Source organism: Martes martes, assembly GCF_963455335.1.
Source record: "Martes martes genome assembly, contig: SUPER_18_unloc_1, whole genome shotgun sequence".
Classification (NCBI taxonomy): domain Eukaryota; kingdom Metazoa; phylum Chordata; class Mammalia; order Carnivora; family Mustelidae; genus Martes; species Martes martes.
Window position 1 is genome coordinate 59,288 of NW_027666704.1, and position 24,308 is coordinate 83,595.

Below are 24,308 nucleotides of genomic sequence, written 5' to 3' on the forward strand. Positions count from 1 at the left end.
TGCTCAATTCTCTCTGGCTCAGGGGAGGTCAGCTTTTTTGTCCTAGCCAAGCCTTCAACTGATTGGATGAGGCCTACCCACATGAAGGACAATCAGCTCTACTCAAAAGTCTACTGATTTAAACATCAGTCTCATCCAAAACATCCTCGCAGAAACCTCCAGACCAGTACTTGGCCATGCCCTGGTCAAGCTGAGGCATAAAATTAACCATCTCAGATCCCGTCTTGTTTATTCTGAAACCCCACTCTCAATCCTGGATTTGGAACTTCTGGTCTACCCTCCCTATGCTTCTGGTTTCCAGAAACCCTGTTCCCTGCCTCTTCGAAGCCTGGCTCCTGCAGGCGACTTGCACTCCCCTCCCCTGCTCGTGCTCACCTGGCTGTGCTCTGCCAGAGTCTGTCGGGCTCTCGCTGCAAGCCTCTTTCTGGTTCAACCTCTTTCCTACCATCATTCATACACACCACCCAGCCGGCTGCCTTTCTAGGACAGCGGGATGGCTCAGACCCAGTTTCCTTGCCCGTTTGTAGAGTTTGTAGAGTTCCTACAAACTCTCCCCTCCCTGCCCCACCTAACACTCCACTTGACGTTTCAGAGCAAGAGCTTGGGCTGGTCCTTGCGCGCCACGGGGGAGCTGCGTCTCTCCCATCCCTGAATATGGACCGATTCCATTTGCCTCAGCAAGTCTTGCACGGAGGGGCTGCTCCCAAAGACTGTGACCGGAGGAGGAGGAGGTCCCCAGGCCCCTTGTGAGGCGTATGAAGGTCTGGGAGAGGAGCAGCCTGCCCTCACCAATGGGCCCGCCGGAAGTCTACAGGGCAGCAAGGGTCAGAAGTGCTGCAGGATGGACAGGAAGCCAGCAGGGCCCGGGGCACTGGTGAGCTGGTGGGGGGCAGCAGAGTGGGGCAGGGGATGCAGGGGTTCTACTGAGTGCAGAGGACTGACCCCCGGGGTGAGGATAACCTGAGTGATTTTTAGTCAAAGGAAGTAACACTGCATCACATGCAAATAACGCTTTGCCCCCGCCTTGAGTTTGGCTGTGTTGGGCCGGATGTCTGTCTGTCTCTCTCTCCCCAACTTTCTGATTTCCCCCTTTAACTTGAACCAAACTGGACTGAATACACCAGAACTGAGGAAATTCTTACGTCCCTGAGTTTTTGATAGCTCCTGTTTGTGTATGGCAAGTGACACTGATTTTCCACATGGCAACATGGCCAATCTTCCTTCGCCAAGAAATTGATTGAAAAAGTTGGTTTTAAAACCTAGGAAGTGGGCGCCTGGGTGGCTCAGTGGCTTAAGCTTCTGCCTCCGGTTCAGGTCATGATCTCAGGGTCCTGGGATCATCGGACTCTATGCTCAGCGGGGAGCCTGCTTCCTCCTCCCCCTCTGCCTGTCTCTCTGCCTACCTGTGATCTCTCTGTCAAATAAATAAATAAAATCCTTAAAAAATAAAATAAAACCTAGGAAGTCAGTGGAAACCAGGGTGGTTTGGTGATGGGGTAATGTAATGGGGGTCCATGAGTGGGTTCAGCCTATGGACTGCTCAGGTCCCAGGGTCACCTGAAGTTTGTCTTTCCCTGCCAGTCGGCTGGACCGCAGGTGCAGGTTCTCTCACGGTCCAATGCCCAGAGTCCACCATGCATCCAGGGTTGCAGAAGCCATGTGGCTGCTGTGAGCTGAACTTGGGAATAATGCACGACTGGATGTGTGGAAGTGTCTAGACTGCCTCCTGCAGGAGGCCGGTGACTCGAGGCCAACTGGCTAGGGGAACATCGAGGTCAGAAGAGTGGCGGGGATCAAGGCCCAAGCAGCTGAGAGAGGTTATGGTGGACTTAGGAGTCATATGGCCACTTAGGGAGTAGAGCTGTAATGATTTAAGGATTAGGCAAAAATGAAAACCACTTTTTAATTTTTTAAATCAAACACTTTATTTCCACATAACAAGCGCAAAAAACTCCCAAACACTTTAACAATACAATTAACGCAGTTATGAATTCAATTATATACTACTCAAAGCCCCAAAAGGTCAATCAGCTTAACGTTCCAAACATTTCCAAACGTGGTTTTTCGAAGCTACCTTTGGTTTTTGGAAAAACCAGTATGGAAGTCAATATACATTGAATGCATTGAACAACAGTTGCTTATAGGAAGGTGTCCAACATTAGCTCACACCTGGCAAGCCGGAGCAGGATCTGAAGTCATACACTGGGATACACACACAGGTTTTGCCCCAGAGCTCCCGCGGTCAGGAGAGGGCCGTGAAGGGGGGAGAAAAAGGCCAGTCCAGGTTGTGGCATTTTCTTATTTTGTAACAGAGGTATGAGAGTTTAACACTAGAACACTGGCAAGTCATTAAGCTTCATGTTCCAAATGGTCTCTTGCTGAGGCTTGAGATGGGCACAAATGGTGGGGAAGATGAAGTCACAGGAGAGCTTTGAGCAACAAGATCCCAAAGATGCTCAGAGAGGGTAGGAAGGAGCAAGCTACAGTTTCCCATTGTTCTCACATTATTTCAGGGTGAAATTGTGGAGAAGTTCGGATAGAATGTTCAAATATTTGCTTAGATTTGTACTCGGTTGCTCTATGAGGACCCTCATATACAGCAACATCGAAACGTTCATTGTAAAAAAGAGCGTACAAAGAAATTCACAAAAAAGAGACAATTAATGTTGAGCAGCCAAAAAGTCATGGTTTATTATATCGAGAGGGATTTCATAATTCAAACACAACCAAACTGTACATTTTACAATCACATTCTATTTGTAAACAGTTAAAAGCCACTGACTTCTTTTGCATCTTAGGACACAAACAGTTAGATCAAGGCAATGAAATGATGGCAAATTCTGCGCTGTTAAAATGTTTACCCTTGTTTGGCCCGTCTTCTTTGACTAAGCAAGCATTATAATACCATTTGTGGGCAAAAAAAGGGGGCGAGGAGGAAAATAAGTTTAAAAATGGTGTAACTCGTTAGTTTGCAACAACATTTAAAATTTTCTTTATACAACGAACAATTCTGTAAGCCCAACACCTTGGCTACAGTATGCATAGTTACTGATTTCGGCTTTAAGGTACAACAGTTCAACATTAACACAGTCACAGGAGAGCAGAAACAGAGAGAGCCACTTGATGGGGTTACAAAAAATTATCACCTATTGATTATTAGCAAACCATCATCACTCACTAATAAAAAGACAGCATCTGAAAGCAGAATGTCAACTCCAGCTTTAAGCATGTTTTTTTGTTTTTTTCTTTTTTTTGGCAGAGAAAATTCTTTAACAGAGCAATATGTAGTATCAGTGCTAAAAGTTGGGGTTTTCTGTTTTTTTCCTATAAGAAACTACAAGGAGATTTTTTTTTTTATTTTTTTATTTTTAAAATTTTTTTTTTTCCTAACTGGGGAACTGGTTTTCCTGAGAACCATGCTCTTGGATTTAGGACAGGAATAGAAAACAAAAGAACATGGCCAAATGCTGCTCCTTTTTCCCAGAGATAGAAAGCATCTTGTAAATCATCCTCCATTGTTTTTTTTTTTTTTTTTGTCTTTTAAATTTTTTTTAAATGATGGAAGAGTAAACATTTTTTTTTTCTCAAAAAACAAACAAAAAAATCTGTAAACAAGAAGGTTCACCGTGGGAACCTTCAAAACAAAATGGAAAGCCTATTCAAAGTGCAGGGCCCGTCCTGGGTGGCAGGGGGGCTGCAAGTCACAGCTGTGGCCACAGTTTTTCAAACTGCAGAGCGAAATTCTTTAGTTTTAGAACATGAAAACACTGGTGCAATACTTTCATTAATAGTCCTAAGTCAGCATCAGAACTCGGTCTTTTAAACTCCACGACACCACAGTAAGGTAGGCAAACATCAAGGCATAGTAGAGAGCGCACACCTTTACGAACATCCTTGAGTAAACATTTACACTGGAACAGCTGCCCCCCCATATTGCCGATTAGACGAGAGAACATCATTCAGTGCAAAGTTAAAAGCTCATACATTATCAGCCCAAAAAAATGGTTTTGCAAAAAAGGAACAAAAAAAGAAAAAGGAAAAAGAAAAAAAGAGAAAGAGAGGAGGAGGGGAAAAAAAAAAAAAAGGGAAACAGCGGGTGAAGGATGGGGAGAGAAACAGGGAAGGAAAGGAGGGAAGGGGCAGGGAGGAAAAAAGAAAAGAACCCAAAGGCTAAACATGATGAATATACACGAGTGAGCTCATTCTACACGGTTTAGCATGTATGGCGCTATTTGGGAGTGTAATAGATAGATACCTTTTCACATTATAATATTGGCCTGCATGATTCAAGTATTCAAACTGATATGTTTCAGGGAAAACAAAGTGGAAAATGTGCAGAGAAGAGCTGTTCCCACAGGTGGCCCCTGGCTGCAGGCGGCGAGCCCAACTTAGTGCTCCTTTCTTTCGCTTCTTGAGGTCACAGTTCGTGAGTCTACATCTACACGTTACATGGACTCTCCACCCCCACCCAGGTGGTCAACAGAAAGAAAAGCATTAATGGGGGATGGGCTGCTAATTCCCCGGGGGTCGCTGCTGCTGGGAGGACCCCACAGGCTTGTGGAATAATGTGGGGTCCCCCAGAGTGAAGTGCCGTGAAGGTCTCCACAGTTAGTTCCCGACAGCCCAGCACCATTCCAGTGATTGAGATCGGTCCGGCTGGAGAACGAGTGGGAACAGTCGAGGGAGCCCAGCCGGCTCTGGCTGGACCCGAGAGACTGCCAGCCAGGAGAAGGGGTCAGAGACTGACTTTGTGCAAAGAAACGGCTGATCTCCTCTTCACTGGCAAACTCAGCAAGAATAGTAGTGTTCCCCAATACACACCTGGAGGGAAGAGACACGGGACGTAGTGAAGACTCAGGGTGTCTTAAGGGTCTGATTCAAAGTGAGGAGTGCACCCTGCCTCTGCTCGAAAGCCAAGGGGGCTGGCAGCGGCACACGTGGCCCGGGGCTCTCTGGGGCCCAGAGCAACACCTGCCCCACACGTAGGATTGTGGTATCCAGACGGATCACGGCTTTTTGTCTCCTACAGGTGATCTAAGACATTTTCTAGGGCCATTTTGAGGGGCAGTGCTTCCCCTTAGGAGGACTGACCTTGGAACCCAAGACAGAGCGAGGCTGCCGCCTCACGAAGCACTCGTACCGCAGGACTCCACGCGCCGGCCCGGAGATGACACACAGTGTCATCAGCTGTGCTTCCACACACAAGGGAACCCAAACCCTTCCAATCATGAGGGCATTTTCCAGGTGGCACGCACCGGATGTCCAACTTACATGTGCAGAGACTTTTGTGCCTTCACTACCTCTTCTTTTGAACTGTAACGGACCAAAGCATTTCCATGTGGGAGGTTCAGGTGGAATGTTATCAGTGGGCCATGCTGCATGCACAGAGTACGCAGAGTTGAGCCATCGATCTAGGAGACAGAGCGTGGGGAGCCGCCGATTAGATGCGCCGCCACGCGGACCATCGCGGGAGGTCGTCCCAGGCTGGGACTCTGCTCCTCTTTCCTGCCCAAGGTTCTTCACTCCTGCTGCCACTCTTCACTGGGCCTCACTGCTGTGACAGGGTCCAGTGCCCCCCTCCCCACCTCCACTGCTCCCAGAGCCATACCTCTGTGGCCTCTAGACTCCAGGACCTTCCCCAGATCCCCACTTCTTAGTTAGCCACGCCCTGCTGTGGCTTCATGTCTTCTCTCTTCCCTGCCCTGAGGAAGGATTCATCAAGGCACTGCTCCCTGGGAGAGGAGGGGGTGGGCTCTTAACATCCAGCCTCCAGAGGAGGGGTGGTCCGGGGCCTAAGGAGATGTTCTCATCTACGAGGGCAGACCAGGGTTTCTTGACTGCAGCACAAGGACCACCTGCAGGAGAGCGCAGGCCCTAATCCTAGCCCAGACCTACGCCATCAGTGCCTCTGCGGTGAGACCGAGGCATCTATTTTGGTCGGCTCCGTGCACGTTTTACAGTGTAAACGAACTGGGTCAGACCATAGCCTGCCTGAGGCATCCAAAGATCATCCGCTGTTACTTCCTTGGTCCTGCCTTGACGTGTACTCGGTAGCACGTGGCAGGCCTAGGTCGAACCTCCTCTCCAACCAGACTGCAACCCTCTGTTCCCGTGTCTCCTGGCACATGCCTATAGGCCAGGATGCCTGGTGCTCTTACCTGAGGTGTAAGGTTCTTTAGAACAAGCCAATTTGTTATTCTCCCTGAGCTGCTCTCACCCCAGCTGGAACCTAAGGACAAAGAAGGACAAGTCAGTTTTTCTCAGCTAAGGCAAGAAGGAAGGACATTCGGACAAACACATCTCAGTCAAGTGACAGCTGTGCAGGAGGAGCACACGGGCCCCTGGCGCCCTCCCCTGCCCTCCCCACTGCCTGCACCATTAGCTGGAGTAATCTCACCGCGGCTCCGCCTGCCCTCACGCCAGCTCTGAGCAGGCCTGCCTCTCTAGGGCAGGTGGCTCTGCCTCTGGGAAGAGTGAGCTCAGACAGTGGCCAGCTCGTCACACGGCAGGCAAGGGGGCCGCAGAAGGCCCTATCCCTTTGCCATCTTTTCATTTATAAAGCTAAAACGATCTCACAATGGCACCTCTGAGGAAAGGCCTCTGTGATTATCTAACGTATGGTCTGATAACTCTGCATGCATGAAGGGGTTTAAAAGCTTGCAATCAGCGTCCATCAACAGACAAATGGATAAGGAAAACGTGGCATATATATAAAATGGAGTACTACTCAGCCACAAAATGGATGAGATCTTGCCATGCAGGACATGGATGGACCTAGAAGGTACTGTATGCTAATGAAATATGTCAGACAGAGAAAGGCAAATACTGTACAATTTTACTTGTCTGTGGAATTAAAAACAAAACAAAACAAATGAACAAAGCCAGCTCAGACCTATAAACACAGTGAAAGAACGGATGGCTGCCGGGGCAAGGGTGGGGCGTGGGCAAAATGGGAGGGGAGGAGGAGGTACAGGCTTGCAGTTAGGGAATGAATGAGACAGGAGGAAGAAAGCTTCAGCGCCAGGAATACAGTCAATGGTACTGAACAGCGTGTGGGGACAGGTGGTAGGTACGCTGGTGGCGAGCAGAATCACGCGGAGACTCGCTGAACCACTGGACCGTCTGTCTGAAACTACTGTGACGCTCTGTCCCCACTGCACTTCAATCAGGAAGAGCCGGCTCGCGATCACCCGAACGTTTCTGTGTCTGTCTGGCTCCCAGGGAGCTCCAAGACCGGCCTTCCTGCTCAGCCCCAGGGCACCCGCGCTCCCAGCAGAACTTGAGGATCCAGTCATTCCTGCGAGCGCCCGAGGTACCTCACCAAAACGGTGGCGTGCCTGAGGAAGACGGCTCCGTGACGCTGCCTCCTGGTCTCTCCCTGCACTGGCTCACTCATCCCCGCCTCTAGCAAGGAGCGCTCGTGCTTTCCTGGGCGGCTCGCCTTGCCATACGTATCCTCTCTGCTTGGCCTGGCCGACCCTTACTGGGTTCCACCAGCCACCCACGTGTGGGACCCCTGGGCACCAGACCCTCTCCCGTCACTGTGCTGCTACTGGCCACGTGGCTGGCACCAGATGCGCCCTCGGCCCGGGAAGAACCACTCACACAGGACACCTACTACATTCATGTACATCTAGCAGCTTGGATCCTTTCATGGAATTAAAATCACTCCCCCTCCCGTAAACCTTTCCCCCAAAGGAAACACTGCTAAACTTTCTTTCAGCCGATCGCCTGCCTAAAGACCGGACACTGCTGTGAAGTTTTACTATTTTCAGGCTAGAGATGAGAAAGTCAGCTACAGTTCTGAGACTGAGGAGAATGAAGACCAAGACCATATTTACTGGTAGAACTGGTAGACAGCCAGTTTAATCTGTGTGCGTGTCAGGGCAGGGACACAATGCCAGTCCTAAGCCAGTGAGAGTCCCATGCAGGAAGAGCAGGGAGGGAAAGGACACAGTGCGGGGGGAGGGCAGTTTTCCCGGGAATAATGGCCCCGCACTGTTAACTACCAGTACCCCCGCCCACTCTCGCACATCCCTGCTGAAACAATACACGGGCGATCACCCTAAGGATACAGGCCAAGCTGCCACCCAACAGGCCGAGCTGGGCTGCTCCCACCTTCCCCAGCCTCTCCGGGCAGCACGCGGCTGCCACGGGCAGGAAGTGAGCAGATGTTCTCAGGCTCCAGGAAACTTCGAAAGAGACGGGATATCCATTACATTAACCTGACCACTGACTGTGTGTGGCTTTGGCCACATGTTCTTAAGTAAACCAGGTTTAACTTCAAGTAAATTTAAGAGTCACAATTTAGAAATTGCAGAAGACGGCAATATGCTGGGAGTCGCAGGTCTAAGGTCGAATCCTACTTTATGCTGGGTAATGCACAAAGGTCTGTTAGACTCACTGTGCGTACTTATTCCTGTTCAGCAAAGGAACCCCAAGAAACCATCACGAGCATCATGTTTGTCTTACCTGGGGTGTACCTGGCGTCAGAATTTCCCCATCCTCCACCTACACGAAGGGGAGAGTTATCCCATGTAGACAAGGGTGGCTTCTGACCAGTCAGTCCCGGAGGTGGGCGGGACGGAGCAGTGATGTTTTTAGGTGGTAAAGGGACCTTCCACAGCTCATGAGCCAGAGAGGTGTTTGTAACTGAACCAGGAGACCATGTCAATTTGGAATCACTATTTCTGGCTACTCACAGGGGAAAAAACACAGTGGGGGCGGGGGGAAATAATACTTTTAGAAAAGAGAAAATTTAACGACAGCACCCATTCTCCCACAAAAAGCAAATCAACCAAAAAGAAACCCTATTAAAAATCCCCAACTCAAAACTGCCCCCAAAAAGCCCCACAAAAGCCAAAAGGAAACTGTTCCCTTGACTCAAAACACTCAAACCATTTGTTATTAAAAATGTTAACACTCATGAAATTCCTAGCCCAGTGTACAAAATTATACCGCAATGGAAATCAGAACAAAACAAAATACACTGCTTTCAATTGCTCTGAAACAGCATCTGGGAACTCCTTACCTTTAGGACCATGACTGAGTCACTCGAGATCGTCACATAGGTCATTAAATAGATCTTAGAACTCTCTGGTTTAGACATGGGAAAAAGGACCACAAAAGTAGCCCCAACTCAGGGAATCCTCACAGCAGACGTTCACCGGGCGTCTCTCTGTGCCGAGCGCCAGGCTGCTGGGCACTCGGTGCATACTAGCTCTAATCCTGACACACATCCTACCGAGGTCAGAGAGGTTAAGCAACTTGCCTATGGGTCCCGTGCACAGCCAGGATTCAAATCCAGGCCTGTCTGGTTTTAAAAAAAAAAAAAAGAAAAGAAGAACAAGAAGAAGAAAGCTCACTTCCTGATGTGTCCTGCCTCATGGCAATGGGGGTGTGCAGGGATCAGGCACATGGTAAACTCGTTCAAAATAATCCTACAAAACCATGAGGGGGCAGAAGTGGATGGAAAATTTTATAACTTCTGTCACTGTCCATTATGTTTCTACTTGATTCATAAAGTGCACCTCCCTTAAGCCTGGTCACCACACAAGCTCTCACTGGTCTCCGACAGAACAAGTACAGAAAACTCAGAGAGCGTGGTCGTGAGCAGACAGCAGTCGGACGTGGCCAGAGCTCCCAAGTATGTGATTGCTTTTCTAGCAATGCCAAGGTCAGGTTTCCTACACTTTACAAAAGTATCAGTCTGCAAAGGAAAGGACATTACAAAAATAAAAGCTGCCTCATTTGAGAACTGCTTCAAATGAAACTGCATTTAATGAGCTGGCTCTCAGAAAAGAGAGTGAGAGGGGCCCAGCGAAAGGAGATTGTTTTAGAAAAGACTGCTGGGTCTAGCCAATTTTAAAAAGGGACAAATGGTGTTACAAGTATTTTCCCAGGCTCAGAAATATCTCCTACTTCTGGACTAAGAATACTTCAAATAAAGAGAAGAGGGTTCCCCACAACAGCCCCCGCCCCACGTGCTGAGTAGCCCATTCCTCTGACAGGGCCTCAACAAGCCCGGGACAAGGCCCACCTGAAGTGCTTTGTGCTGTACTGCTGAGGGGAACGTTGTAGTTGGAGGCACGAATGGATGACCAGGCACTAGTTGAAGGCAGCGTGGTGTTCAAGGATGAGGATGACCCTATGTGGGGGAAGAGCCCAATTAGTCATCCCCAGAGCAAGGGGCATGGCACATGAAGAATAAGCAGGAGCTTCCCGTGAGGGTGCAATCCAACCGCAGGCCACGAGAAAGAAACAGATGCCGGGGTCCAGGCACGGTGCCCACAACCGCACCTTCCTCCCTGCTCATCGTTCTGACTGTAGCTCAGGGAGGTAGCTTCCCTCCTCTGCCTGACACTCCAAGACGACACTGGCTCCCTGTCCCAATCCAGGCTGCAGAAGGAGGGCTAGTTCCTCCTGCCCCCAAGCCCTGACTGAACTCCAGGGACTGCTCACCGGACCACCCCCGCCCCCCCGGGGCATCCTAGTACCAGCAGGTCCTCACCCTCCATCACGCCCCACAGCAGCCTCCCAAACCAGACTGTCCCATTTTTGAATCCCCCTCAATCACTCGCCACGCTGCAGGCTGGACTGTCATCCGGATTTGTAACAGCTCCAACCTGGCCTCCCACTCCATTCCTTCTGCTAGTCACTGTCAGACCGTCCACCCTCAATGGCAAGACTTCCACTCAAAACCTTCAACGGTTCATGTCTTCTAACATCAAATCTAAACTCCTCTCCTGACCAACAATCTTCCACAACAAGTCCGTCTCTGCAAGCCGCAAGATTCTTCCACTAACTACATACAAGGCTGTGAGACTCTACCCTTGGCTCTGTCCCCGCTGTTCTGCTGCGAAAGCCGTGGGAACTTTAACTACTTCTACACAGTGGTCTGTTAAATTCAGCCATTTTCGAATGAGGAGGATTCTTTCCTTGCCATGTGATATGGCAAACACCTGTTAACAAAATCATACATTTTATATAAAATACTGTTCATATCTTGTTATAAATTGTCTCGAGGAATAGGAGGATGTAGGTTTTGAACAGAAACAAAATACTTTCTTTCACTCCTTTCACCTTCCTTCAGGTGCATGCAGAGAATACTTTAAATGACTGGGGTGAGGGAAAACTATACGGTAGATGGTAGGATGACTGTATTTGATAACCCATTAAAAAGTGCATCCGAAGTCGAGGGACCCTTCAAATGGTCTTAATTTTTCACTTTCAGAAAGACAAAGAAAGCTAAATTGGTTCTTCACACGGAAGTCCTTTAAGAACAAGAGTGTATAAATGAATGATAACATCTTTTATAAGAAATGCCCACTTCTTAATAATCACAACACTGAAACTTGTTATAAAGTAGGTAACAACCTTTCAGTTGCTACTACAATTCCTGGAAAGCAAGTATTTGTTGGTACTTTGTGTTAAGTGAATATATGTGTAAACCATATCAAGTGACAATAAATCCTCGTCATTTTTAAAGTGGCAAAGAATCACCTATGGGAAAACTGAGAATTCACTTTTTATTTTCATGACTCCCTTGGATGTCAGGTGCTGTGATGGGCTAAAAGTTTCTCATCCTCTGTGAACCATTCTTAAATCACGTCATCCAGCATCTTTCAGAAATTCTGACTTGTACCCGCCTACGTACCACTGTTCCTGTCCCTGAGGTGGTCAACTTCCCGCACAGTATTAATTGAAAGATTGTTTATGACACTGCCAGGAGTGACGTAAGGGTCAGTTTCAGGGTCAATGTTTGGATAACCTTTCCATGGTTCACCAGGGCGAAATTCTGGAAATAAACACGTAAAATTAGTTTGGGCTTAATCATCCATCACTTAAAGATCCATTATTAAATATTCAAAACTTGTATTCCTAAAGCCTGTGCAATTCTCAAATATTTTTCAGTTAATACTAGTACTCTAAGAAGCCGATTTATAACATAAGCTGCCATTTATGAATGACTTGTGTATTTTTGCAGATGAAATCATTTCTCAGGGTTCATATATTTTTAAACAGTAACACTTTCAAAATTTATTTTTATTTTATTTTTATTTATTTTTATTTTTAAAAGATTTTACTTATTTATTTGACACAGAGAGAGAGAGACCGCGTGCGCACAAGCATGGCAGGGGGAGAAGCAAGGAGAGAGGGAGAAGCAGACTCCCCACTAAGCAGGGAGCCCAGTGTGGCACTCGATCCCAGGATCCAGGATCACGATCTGAACCAAAGCCAGATGCTCAACCGACTGAGCCACCTAGCCACCCTTATTTTTTTTAAGATTTTAGTTTTGGGGTGCCTGGGTGGCTCAGTCGGTTGAGGATCTGCCTTCGGCTCAGGTCATGAGCTCAGGGTCTTGGGATCAAGTCCTGCATTGGGCTCTCTGCTCAGCAAGGAGTCTGTTTCTCTTTCTCCCTCTATCCTTTCCCTTGCTCATATTCTCTCTCACATGCTCTCTCAAATAAATAAAATCTTAAAAAAAATTATTTTTAAGTAATATCTACACCCAATATGAGGCTCGAACTCACAACTCCTAGACCAAGAGTCACATGCTCTACCAGCTGGGCCAACCAGGCACACCTAAATGGTAACACTGTAAAGTGCTTTATTAAATCACAAGCCATAGCAATGCAAACGGAAAAGGAGGCTGTTAAGTCCATTGCCGGTAATGCCTCAGCCCAAATGAAACACCATCAAGTTAGTCCCCTGGTGCAGATGAAGAGGAGCCCTGAATGTTTTTTTTTACCTTACTCCTCACGCCGGCTGGCGGGACTCCCTCCCCCTTCACTGCCTGGAGCATAAAGGCACTGGTAACAGGCCAGACTGGCTCCTCTGTTCCAGCCCTAGCAGAGCGCAGGCTGATCCACCCGAACTGGCCTACATCACTAGAGCACTGAGTGGGAAGGACACCGTGAGGGAGGCAGAGCCTCGGTCCGCACTTTACCTGGTGGCCAGTTAACACTGCTAGAGCCGTTAGGCGATTTGGCACGTGGCCAGCCATCTCCTATTGAACCCGGAGGGCTGGCTGGAGAAGTACTGCTGTTCATAAAGTCATAGGGAACAAATGGAGACTCTTCCAGCCTGAAACCACTTGAAATAGCACCTAAAGAGAGAAAAATGATAAGAGAATGTGAGGCAAAAGGCACTAGTGAATTTATTTCTTGTAGCTTCTCAAATATCACAAGAACACCCTGTATAAGCTCAGTGGGTTCCAAAGTGCGTTCCGTAGACTGTGTGAAAAGTCTAGGAAGAAAGCAAGCCTTGAACTCTCTTCCAGACGTCAATCACTTTTAACTCTCTTATGTCCCGAGATCTGAACATTATCATAGTGAATTTTATTTCAAGGAGGATAATAAGGAACATAATCATCAGTAAGTGACCAGAGTATGGGTACAAACTTATTTCCAAGTCATTAGAACACTTGTACTTTGCCCTAAACCGAGAACAAGCACAGTGGACTCCTTGTCAGGGAGATGTGTGTTGCTGGTGAATGAGGTGCACCAGAGGGAAGAAACCCAGCTCCAGTAAAGAAAGATTTATGGTGGAGAATGTTGTAAGTGGCAGAGAGGGGAATCCAAGAATCCAGGAAACTGCTATGACCACTCCATGTAATGAGAATAAATACCCTTTTTGATCAGGATGTTTACATTTCTACCTATATACAGCCCCTTGTGATTATACGCAGCATCAGTAAAGATACCTGTTATCCAAATGAGTCTGAAATCCCACAAAAAGACAACTTACTCTCACTTAGAAATGGTCATTTGTCTTCTGGCGATTTATTCCCTACACTCATTTTTGAACACATCTTAAATGACTAATGCTTGACACACGCAGCAAACACATCCCTCTCTCGGTGGACCTGCTGGGCCGGGGAGGCGGGCAGATGAAGGGGCAGGCCCTCCCCACAAACCCAGGAGTGCGCAGAGAACAGAAAGGGGAACATGGGTGGCAGGGAGTGTCGCGCTGGCGTGAAGAAAGGGTCCAGGGAGGAGATGCCGGGTGGTGGGCACAGTGTGCATAAAGACCCGAGAAGAACAGCAGCTTGGCATGCGTGAGGAACCGAAAGACTGTTTTGTCTAAAAACAGTCAGCAGGAGAGTGAATAACATGCAGGAGCGGAGCCTGACCTTGAGGGGCAGGGATGACCCTGTAGGTTTTGTCTGAAATGTCCGGAACTGGAAGGTCCTGAGGTGTGCCTGGTCCGGTGGCCCCAGGCCCTGCCACCCCAGACTGGCCTACACCCTGCCTGTTCCCTGAAGGCATCAGATTTTGCAACACCCTCATGCAGGGCTTTGCAGGACACAGCCAGGGCTGTAAGGAGAGAAGTGAGACAACCTCATTCATCTGCGGTCCCTGCTGCTGTTGGTAGAGAACAGAAGCCACGGGGGCAGAGACAGAGGGGCAGCTGCCGAGGCGGCGAGATACTACGGACACATGACTGTGCATTTTGGCGGGACAAGGGGCACTCGTCACAGATGGATGGATGTGGAAGTCCGAGAAAGGAAGAAATCAAGGACATCTCTTACACCCAAATACGCAGCACGTGATGGATGGATAACCCAAACGTGGCATCAGCCAACACCACTGTAAAACAGAATGAGTGCTAATGCATGTTTCAACACAGATGAACCTTGAAAACATTGTGCCCCACCAAAAAGCCAGTCCCACAGGACCGGATAATATATGCTTCCACTGATGTGAGTGGTCCAGTGAGGCAAATCCACCGAAAACGGACTCGTTTTTATGCATGTCTGGGAGGGAAGGGAAGTCCAGGAGGTGCGAGGAGCAACCCCTCAGGCGCTCTCTGGGACAGGGGGAAATGTTCGACTCCCACGACTCAGAGTATACTAAAAGCCAACAAATGGTACACTTTGTAAAGAGAATTGTATCACATGTAAATTATCTCAATAAATTTAGAGAAGGAGAATCTCTCTCAAGCTTCCAGCTTTAATAGCCCAATGGAGGAGCAAGGGTAAAGAGGAAAAAACCAAACACCCACCCACTTGTGCCAGCTTTGGAGTAGGTATGAGGAAAAGCCCTGATCACAGATGTTATGAGCTTCTACAAAAATACAGCAGAGCCTTGAATGTTGCTTTAGTCTTGTTTACTCCATGACAAAGTTTTGCCTGGTAGCATCCACAACACCCAAGCTTCCGTACCAGTTACTGAGGGGGCAGAGCTGGCCTGACAGGACCTCATGGCACCATCACTGCTGGGCACTGACCTATTCCTGACGAGGCCTCGTTATTCCAGCAACTCCAGCCCTTCTCTTCTCTGGCTTCCTTATCTAGTTGCTTTTATCTGAGTAAACTGTGTATCTTTTTTGTAAAGTGAATTAAAATCACTTGGGAGGGGCGCCTGGGTGGCTCAGTGGGTTAAACCTTTTCCTTTGGCTCAGGTCATGATCTCAGGGTCCTGGGAACGAGCCCTGCATCCCCGCATCCCGCTCTCTGCTCGGCAGGGAGCTTGCTTCCCCCCCTCTCCCTCTGCCTGCCTCTCTGCCTACTTGTGATCTCTGTTAAATAAATAAATAAGATCTTTAAAAAAAATAAATAAGATAAAATCAGTTGGGAGCTCAGCAGGGGTATGAGTAAAGAAGTAGTTGCACGTAATACAATAAGCAAGCACAGACACCACATTTTAAATGATTAATTTTTCTGCAAGAACCTGAGCTGATAAAAGTACTCCCCCCTTTCATTTCAGAAAATCCATTTCTACTTATTAAAACTTCATTTTATTAAAAAGGAAAATAGGCTTGACAGAGAGGCAGCTAGAGTCCAATTGTATTCTATTAACCGCTGCATGGGAGAAGGTGTGGAAAATGGAAGGTGTGGGTGTCCAGGTGGCAGGTATAGTCGGACACAAGCAGGCTGGATTCGCACTGGAGACATACTGTTGTCTTAGAGGCAGGCATGTGGGGAGCCAACAATGAAGTCCCCACCCACAGGCCACTTAGTGTCTTACCCTGTCCTAGTGCATCAGTGCTTCACAGGTGTTGCCTCATTCATTCTCAAAACATCACAGGAGGTACCATTTTATATTCCCATTTAGCAAATAAAGGTTGTTACTTGACCGTATGTAGCTAATAAGCAGCAAAGCTCGCTCTCAAATCCAGGGTCTGTATTTATTTTGCATTCTGTCACCTAAGTCAACTACCATTCCCACTCTTCTTTTTTTTAAGATTTTATTTGTCAGAGAGAGAGTGCGCACAAGCAGGGGGACTGGGAGAGGGAGAAGCAGACTCCCCACTGAGCAGAAAGCCCAATGCTGGGATCAATCCCAAGACGCTGAGATCACGACCTGAGCCGAAGGCAAATGCCCAACCAACTGAACCACCCAGGCGTCCCTACCATTCCTTTTTTTTTTTTTTTTTTAAAGATTTTATTTATTTTACTTGAGAGAGAGAGAGAGAGAGAGAGAGAATGAGACGGGGAGAAGTTCAGGGGGAGAAGCAGACTCCCCGCGGAGCTGGGAGCCCGATGCGGGACTCGATCCCAGGACTCCAGGATCATGACCTGAGCCGAAGGCAGTTACCCAACCAACTGAGCCACCCAGGTGCCCCTACCACTTCCTTTTTTTAAAAAAAGATTTTATTTATTTGACAGAGAGAGATCACAAGTAGGCAGAGGCAGGCAGAGGGGGAGGGAGAAGCAGGCTCCCCACCGAGCAGAGAGCCCGATGCAGGGCTCAATCCCAGGACCCTGAGATCATGACCTGAGCCAAAGGAAAAGGTTTAACCCACTGAGCCACGCAAGTGCCCCTAATTACTGCATTTTCTTAAAACTTCTTTTCTCTGCATTTTTCTCCTCAGTAACAAGGTGAAGGCAGAGGCCTGACCCACTGAGTCACCTAGGCACCCCCCTACCATTCCCATTCTTAAGAAAAATTCCAAATGTGATATGCCACTGAGTGGCAAATTCAACTTAGAATTCAGGTCTGTTTAAAAAAAAAAAAAAAAAAAAGAATTCAGGTCTGTTTGTTTTAGGGTCCAATGTTCTTTTTACCACATGACAATTTCACCTTCAATATCTGATAATCATCAGTCCAAGGTTCACAAACCAGCAAGCTGACCTTTAAGCCAAGTTTAGTCAAATAAACTTTCAAGATAAAATCCAACAGAAAGGAACGAATGTCACAAAAATGTCCTTTTGGTATTAATCAGAGGAACAAATGTGATGTCAGTTAAGTTAGAAAGCAGAGAGGCTCTCCTGCCTCTCCTTCCATTATTTTAAGTCACTAAGTCCTATCAATTCTGCTTCCCTACAGCTGTTTTTTTTGGTTTGTTTGGTTTTTTTGCACAACTGCAAAGATTTCCGAATTATTTTGTTTTCGGTCCCTTGTACACAGCAAAGAGTTGGATTCTGCTTTATGAAACAATGTGAATTAGTTTGAACCATTTATATTTATCAATTTGACATATATTTGGTCTCAGTTTTTCATTATTTATATGATGCCTTTCTTTGTAGATTCTTTAAACTCTTTGAAAATGTGGTATCTGTTTCTATCTTTTCTGGAAATGTGGAGAGCTTCTATTTTTGATTTAGTAGGTGTCTTTTTTTTTTTTTTAATTTTATTTATTTGTCAGAGAGAGAGTGGGAGAGAGAGTGAGCGAGCATAGGCAGAGGCAGAGGGGGAAGCAGGCTCCCCACCAAGCAAAGAGCCCAATGTTGGGACTCGATCCCAGGACGCTGGGACCATGACCTGAGCCAAAGGCAGCTGCCCAACCAACTGAGCCACCCAGGTGTCCCTAGTGGGTGTCTTTATAACTTGTTTAATCTTGTCTTCAAAAAATTTTTACTGAGATATAGTTAATATAGAACACTGTAATAGTTTCAAGCATACGGCATAATGATTCAGTATTTGTATACACTGCAAAATGATGGCACAGCTCTTGATGGCAGAGCATAGTGACACTGGGTCAGGCTACAGTCATCTCCTGTCTGGCTAAGCTCTGGAAGTTCCCTAGCTGATCTGCCCGGCTACCTCCACTCCCCAGGTGGCCACACTGCAGTCAGAGTGATAATCCCCAAACACACATCTCACCATTTCCCAGCTTAACTCTCTGCAATAGTGAGCCCTCCAGGACAGGGGGGCTAACACTCAAACTCTTTAATCATCTATAAGGCCTCCACACCACCCCTGGGGTCCACTCCCATCACCTCTGCTTGGTTAACTCCTGTCATCTTTCATATCGCAGCTTAAGAGATCACAGGCCTTCTGGAATCCGTTCCCTACTGCCCTCTACCCTAAGACTGAAATATTTCTTCTACATATGGATTCCCCCCTGCCCCAGAACACTGTGCTGGGTGCTTGGCTGACAAGGGAACAAGATTTTATAAACAACCTTCTAGCCAAAGGATCTTAGGACCAAAAAGCATAGCAAATAACTTAGTCCAACCCTTCTGTGATGCACAGTTTCCTGGTCAGATGTCCTTGTCTCCATTCTACCCCACTTCCCTTAACAAAGCTGGCTTTTCTTACTCTGGAGGGGGTGCAGTAAAGGGTTAGCACAGTAGGCCCGGCATACATACTGTAAAGCCATACATACTGTAAAGCGCTTCAGGCCTGGCCCTCAACCACTCCTGGGCTCCTCCAAGTCCACAGAATATCCTGCAGGTAAGAGTACCTTTGCAGACCCCGGGCCTTAGCCAGGCCAGACAGTTCATGGCAACATGACTTCCAGTCATCACCTGTTTGTGTCTGCCTGAGGCCTGGGTCATACTGCGTCCTTGTCTGACTTCTGAGAGAGCTGTGGGGGCTTGGAGACTGAGTCATGCAGGTGCCTGATGCCTACGTGACTGACCCCCCGTAAAAACCCTGGACACCAAGGCTTGGGGGAGCTTCTCTGGTTGGCAATACTTTGTACGAGGTTTCACAACACCGTTTCTGGAGAAATTAGGTCTGTGAAACTCCACTGGGAGAGGACAATAGGAAACTTCTCCTGGACTGTGCCGTGTGCCTTTTTACTCTGCTGATTTTCATCTGATTCTTTTGCTGTAATAAATCATAACCATAAGTGCTACAGCTTTTCTGAGTTCTGTCAATTCCTCTGGCAAATCACTGAACTTGAACGTGGTCTTGGAGACCTCTGAAAGGGCATCTGCCCTTTCTTTTCTGCTCCACAAGTAACCTACTAGCTTTCTAAGCTTCCCTAAATGGTGATAAAAAGAGAACCCACCTAAGACTGTGCTGCAAGTGGTCAAGGCCAGGCCAAGGCCTTCCCCACAGGTCTCTTCCCTCCCTGGGCTCAGCTTATGTCTGATGTGAGTCTTAATACTACTATCTCATCTCCCCTCCTGACAATGACCTCTACACGCTGCTCTACTGCTAGAGGACAGTAGACCCTCTTTTCTACAACAGGGAGACACAAATGCCAAAAAGGCCACTGTTGTTTATAAAGAAGCAAAGAAGGCTGGCTACAGGCAAAAATCCCATGGTCCTTCCCAAGACAGAAGCATGACTACAGGCAAACTTTCCTCTGGTTAGGGACTATAGGAAAATCTCTCTCCACCAATGGAAGGGAGGGGACAGGTGTAAGGGGAGTGAGAAGAGAAATGAAACAAAACCAACCACACTCCCCAGCTAAGTGCAAAGGCAAATGGCAAATGATGTCATCACTGAGTTGAGTGGAGAAGACAAACAGGGAGGGGCAATGAGCCGTAAGTACGCGGGCAGCAGCCACCCCACTCTGGTGCTTACTGTTTCCGAGCTCGGTGTTGCCAGACCTCCGCATTTCCAAAGAGATGCCAGAAGTCTGAATCTGTACATGAAAGTTCCTGCATGTTTACAGAGACGTTGGTGCAAAAAGATGACTTTCAAAATAGTGAGGGTCTAACAAAGCATCAGCTGTGGGCTGGCAGATTTGGAAGTGCTCCTGAATACAGGTAGATAGGAATTTTATTTTTGTAAGAAAAACTATGCCAAGGTATAAGAGACAGGATAATAATTAACCTTTCTCTCTCTCTCTTTTTAATATAAGGAAAAGGGAAAACAAAGCCAACAAATAAAACAACCATACCTGAGAAGAAGATTCTAAATCTCTGCCAGGACAGAGAGCTACTAAGATGAGGAGGAGTTACTGGTCAAGAAGGAGCAGTTCTGGGAGGAAGGGAGGGTATGAGCAAGTATCATTATAAAAAAAAAAAGCACTTTCTGGGGTACCTGGGTGGTTCAGTGGGTTTAAAAGCCTCTACCTGGGGTCCTGGGATCGAGCCCCTAGTCAGGCTCTCTGCTTGGTGGGGAGCCTGTTTCCCCCCTTTCTGTCTCTGCCTGCCTCTCTGCCTACTGGTGATCGCTGTCAAATAAATAAATAAATAAATACTAAATTAAAAAAAAAAGAAAGCACCTTCTTCAAATAGATTGAAAAGCTTAAAAAAAAAAAAAAGCCAACTTTTTTTTTTTTTCCTTTTTGAGTGAGTGAGCGAGCACAAAGTGGGCAGAGCAGGCTCCATACTCAGCACAGAGCCTGATGCAGGGCTTGGTCTCACAACCCTGACACCATGACCGGAGCTGAAATCAAGAGTTGGACATTAACTGACTGAACCACCCAGGTGCCCCTAAAAAAGCCAACATTCTAAGACTTGAAATTTAGAAGGCTCTTACATACAGGTATCAAACTTTCTTTCTGGAGCAGAAGACCAAAACCACAACCAGGTCAAGGGCTATTTCTGAAATCATTTTTACAAAGAAGAAAACAATATAATCATAAAGAAAGAATGAAAGCAACCAAACGTTATACATCTTATCAAACATTCTTGATTTTAAGGGGATAAAACAGAAGTCTGGTGATACCAAATAGTATCTATGAAATGAAGACTACTGGCCTTGGGTTAGTTAATATTAATCATACCACCTGCTAAAGTAAAGGAAACAAGAATATTCTTGGGGTGGGAGAGCAGGTAAATATTAAGTAATTTGTATTATTAATAGAAAAATAATTTTAAAATATTTTTAAAGATTTTATTTATTTGACAGAGAGAGAATGCATGCACACACACAAGGAGGGGGAGTGGCAGGTGGAGGGAGAGGGAGAACCAGGTTCCCTGTTGAGCAGAGTCCGACGTGGGGCTCGATCCCAGGATCCTAGGATCATGACCTGAGCCGAAGGCAGGTACTTAACTGACTGAGCCACCCAGGTGCCCTAATTTTTAAATTTTTAAAAACAAGTGAACAAGCAAGCACAAGCACAGGGAGGCACAGTGGGAGAGAGAATCTCAAGCAGACTCAAGCAGAGAGAATCTCAAGCACGGAGCCTGACATGTGGGGGGCTCCATCTCATGACCCTGAGATCATGACCTGAGCCAAAAATCAGAAGTTGGACTGACTGACTGAATCACTCAGGTGTCCCAGAAAAATAATTTTTAAAAAATGAAGAGAAAGAATGACTAGGTTTCAAGTGTCAAATTAAGTAAATGAAGAATGGGGGGGGAGAGAAAAAAGAATGATAGGGATATAGATTGAAGTAAAGAAAAAGTACTGACATCTTCCTTCTTATTCTGAAAAGAACATTCCTAGAATACATTCACTGGATCATTACATAAGAATAGAGGTATTTGGGGCACCTGGGTGGCTCAGTGGGTTAAAGCCTCTGCCTTCAGCTCAGGTTATGATCCCAGGGTCCTGGGATCGAGCCCCCGCATCGGGCTCTCTGCTCAGCGGGAGGCCTGCTTCCCTTCCTCTCTCTCTGCCTGCCTCTCTGCCTACTTGTGATCTCTGTCAAATAGATAAATAAAAATAAATAAAATAATAAATAAAATAAATAAAAAATAAATAAAAATCTAAAAAAAAAGAATAGAGGTATTTATTGTTTAAGCTAATTACTAAAACACTTAACAATTTACTGCTCACACTACAGATTTGTGCAAAAGGAAACAGTATATGCAACAAAATGCAGTGAAAAAACGATCGATATTAAGTTTAAAAAGAAGACAAAGTAGGGACACTTGGTTAAGCTGAGGTTCCTGGATCGAGGCCCACATCGGGTTCCTTGCTCAGGTGGGAGAGTCTGCTTCTCCCTCTGCCTGCCGCTCCCCCTGCTCGTGCTATGACAAACAAATGAATTCTTAAAAAAAAAAAAAAAAAGGACAACGTATAAATACAAAATTACTTTATTAACTGAAGCCGATAAAAAGCAAGTAGGACAACAAGCTGCTCACAGGAAGCCCCCGCCACCCAAAGCCTGCACACCAGGTGCCAGGCAACAAGGGGAAGCTGAATGGCTGTTACCTTATTCAGTCCTCTCACCAATTCTGGGAGGTTATCATTTCCTTTTGCAGATGCAAACACCATGACTTGAGGAGTTTAGGAACTGGGATGGAATCCCAAGTGTTATCTGACTTCAAAACCTATGCTGCCTGAGGACCCCTTGTACAGGACACACCGTATTTGCCAGGATGCCGAACACTGGAGAACATACAAGGGACGGTACACCTGCCACAGCAGTGCAAGGAAGGAAAGAGGCAGGTCATTTTTACAAAGAAACTGAGGCTCAGATAAGCGAGGCAGAGGAAATATCATTTTAACCCCCAAAGACAGAAAAACACATGGTAGAAGCATTTTCTTGGCTCTCCACATGTGACCCCTCCAGACACTCCTTTCACCACTAGTGGCTCCAAGATGCTGTCCTTATTCTTTTCTAGGCTCTGTCCCTCTGAGGCAACCTTATCCACGTCGATGACCTCAACACTGTGATGAATACCAGACATTATTCTAGCTATTCTCCCAACAGCTGTTCTCCCAATAGCTGTTCTCTATTCCTAATATCTTACTGGGCTTTTCCATGTTGTGCACTACCCAAAACACTACACTTGACAAGCCTAAAATCAACTCATTATCTGTCTCACCATGCCTGCTCTGATTCCTGCATTTCTACCACCATTACCTACACTCCTGTGCTCCCACGCTCCCGCGCAGCAAGAGTTAACGGTGCCACAGAGCGCTCAACGGAGTGACTACGCAGGTACATCACGGATGACCACATGTTTGCCCAAGGAGTTAGGTTACTTACCCAGCCCTCCTATCCTTAATTCTAAGGCTCTTTCTCATGCATCCCCTCCATGCCCAATGCTTTCTGTCTCACACTGCTTTGAGTCTTCTGTGCTTTGGATAGCCACCACTTTCAAGTTCTAAATGATTAATGGCATAAAGTTGTCTGTGATTTGCTCCATACCTACTATTCTGGCTTTGCCTTCCTCCTCCTTCTTCTCTGCCCCTTCACCTCTGTGACAGGCCCACACAACAGAACCTACCAGGCTGTCCTGTTTTTGCTTTTTAAATGCTATATACTCTTTGGTATTCTTTCTTTACTCCTTTGCGTGGTAAAGCCAAAGACTCGGCTCAGCAGTCTCTCTGTGAAGCCCTTCCACACCCACTACACCCACAGTTCCTCATTCCTGACTCAATCTTCCAATGGACTTCACATTATCATACTATTTTTACCATCATATGGATTCACATTTATAGCACCTATCACAGCATACTAAAGTTGTTCACATGCTTATTTTTGTGACCAAACAATGAGTTCCTTCAGGGTATTTTTCCTGGCTTACATATGCTCAACTGTGTACATCCATGTCCATAAGTATCTACGTGCTCCAAGTGGCCTTAGCACAGTCCTTGGAAAGCAGAAGATACTCCATTAACATCTGCTAGATGAATTGATAATATTAAATAAGATGAAAATGGTGTTTCTAAAAAAAATTTAATTAACAGATGAAAAAACAAGAAAACTGAATCTATATGATTTACACAGAGCAAAAAAATATATCAAGAAAACATGCCATTATACAAAAAACTGGCCGAAGTCAAACTATGCTGGGAGTTTTTAATATTCTCCCCATCATACTAAATTGAGTATATGCTAAGTAGAATATTAGAACAATAAAACCAACTGTAGAAACCTAAATGACCACCAAAGGGGGAATAATTTTTAAAACACAAACGTATACTCAATCTCTATTTTGTACAATAGTGTAATAAAAGTTAATTTTGCTTTTTGATTTTAACTAAGATTTAATAATAAAGCATTTTTCAGTAAAAAGGAAAGGCTGTAAGAGAATTTGGCTAAAAAAGACATTTAAAATAAAATAAAGGCCTAGAGGCGCCTGGGTGGTTCAGCCGGTTAAGGATCCGGCTCTCGGTTTCAGGGTCATGAGACCGAGCTGGGCTCTGCACTGGATGTGGAACCTGCTTAAGATTCTCTCTCCTTCTCCCCCATCCCAGCCCTCCCTCTAAAAAATAAATAAATGAATAAATAATAAATAAAATAAAACAAAGACCTAGATTTAGTAGTCTATAACTTTT

The 24,308-nt window shown here is 46.4% G+C and overlaps 1 protein-coding gene across 1 annotated transcript in view; it reads right to left on the minus strand.

The window, feature by feature from the left end:
• Nucleotides 1-1,910: 1,910 nt before the first annotated feature.
• Nucleotides 1,911-24,308, minus strand: part of LOC308359832 (trinucleotide repeat-containing gene 6A protein-like) — a gene marked incomplete at its 5' end in the record, with an annotated part of 51,431 nt that continues 29,033 nt past the window's right edge. The window contains 7 exons of the mRNA XM_080831691.1: nucleotides 1,911-4,821; nucleotides 5,272-5,411; nucleotides 6,159-6,229; nucleotides 8,473-8,694; nucleotides 10,040-10,147; nucleotides 11,657-11,797; nucleotides 12,950-13,108. Coding sequence (XP_080687817.1) covers nucleotides 4,446-4,821; nucleotides 5,272-5,411; nucleotides 6,159-6,229; nucleotides 8,473-8,694; nucleotides 10,040-10,147; nucleotides 11,657-11,797; nucleotides 12,950-13,108 — 1,217 coding nt within the window. The 3' untranslated portion in view covers nucleotides 1,911-4,445. The remainder of the gene's footprint in view (nucleotides 4,822-5,271; nucleotides 5,412-6,158; nucleotides 6,230-8,472; nucleotides 8,695-10,039; nucleotides 10,148-11,656; nucleotides 11,798-12,949; nucleotides 13,109-24,308) is intronic.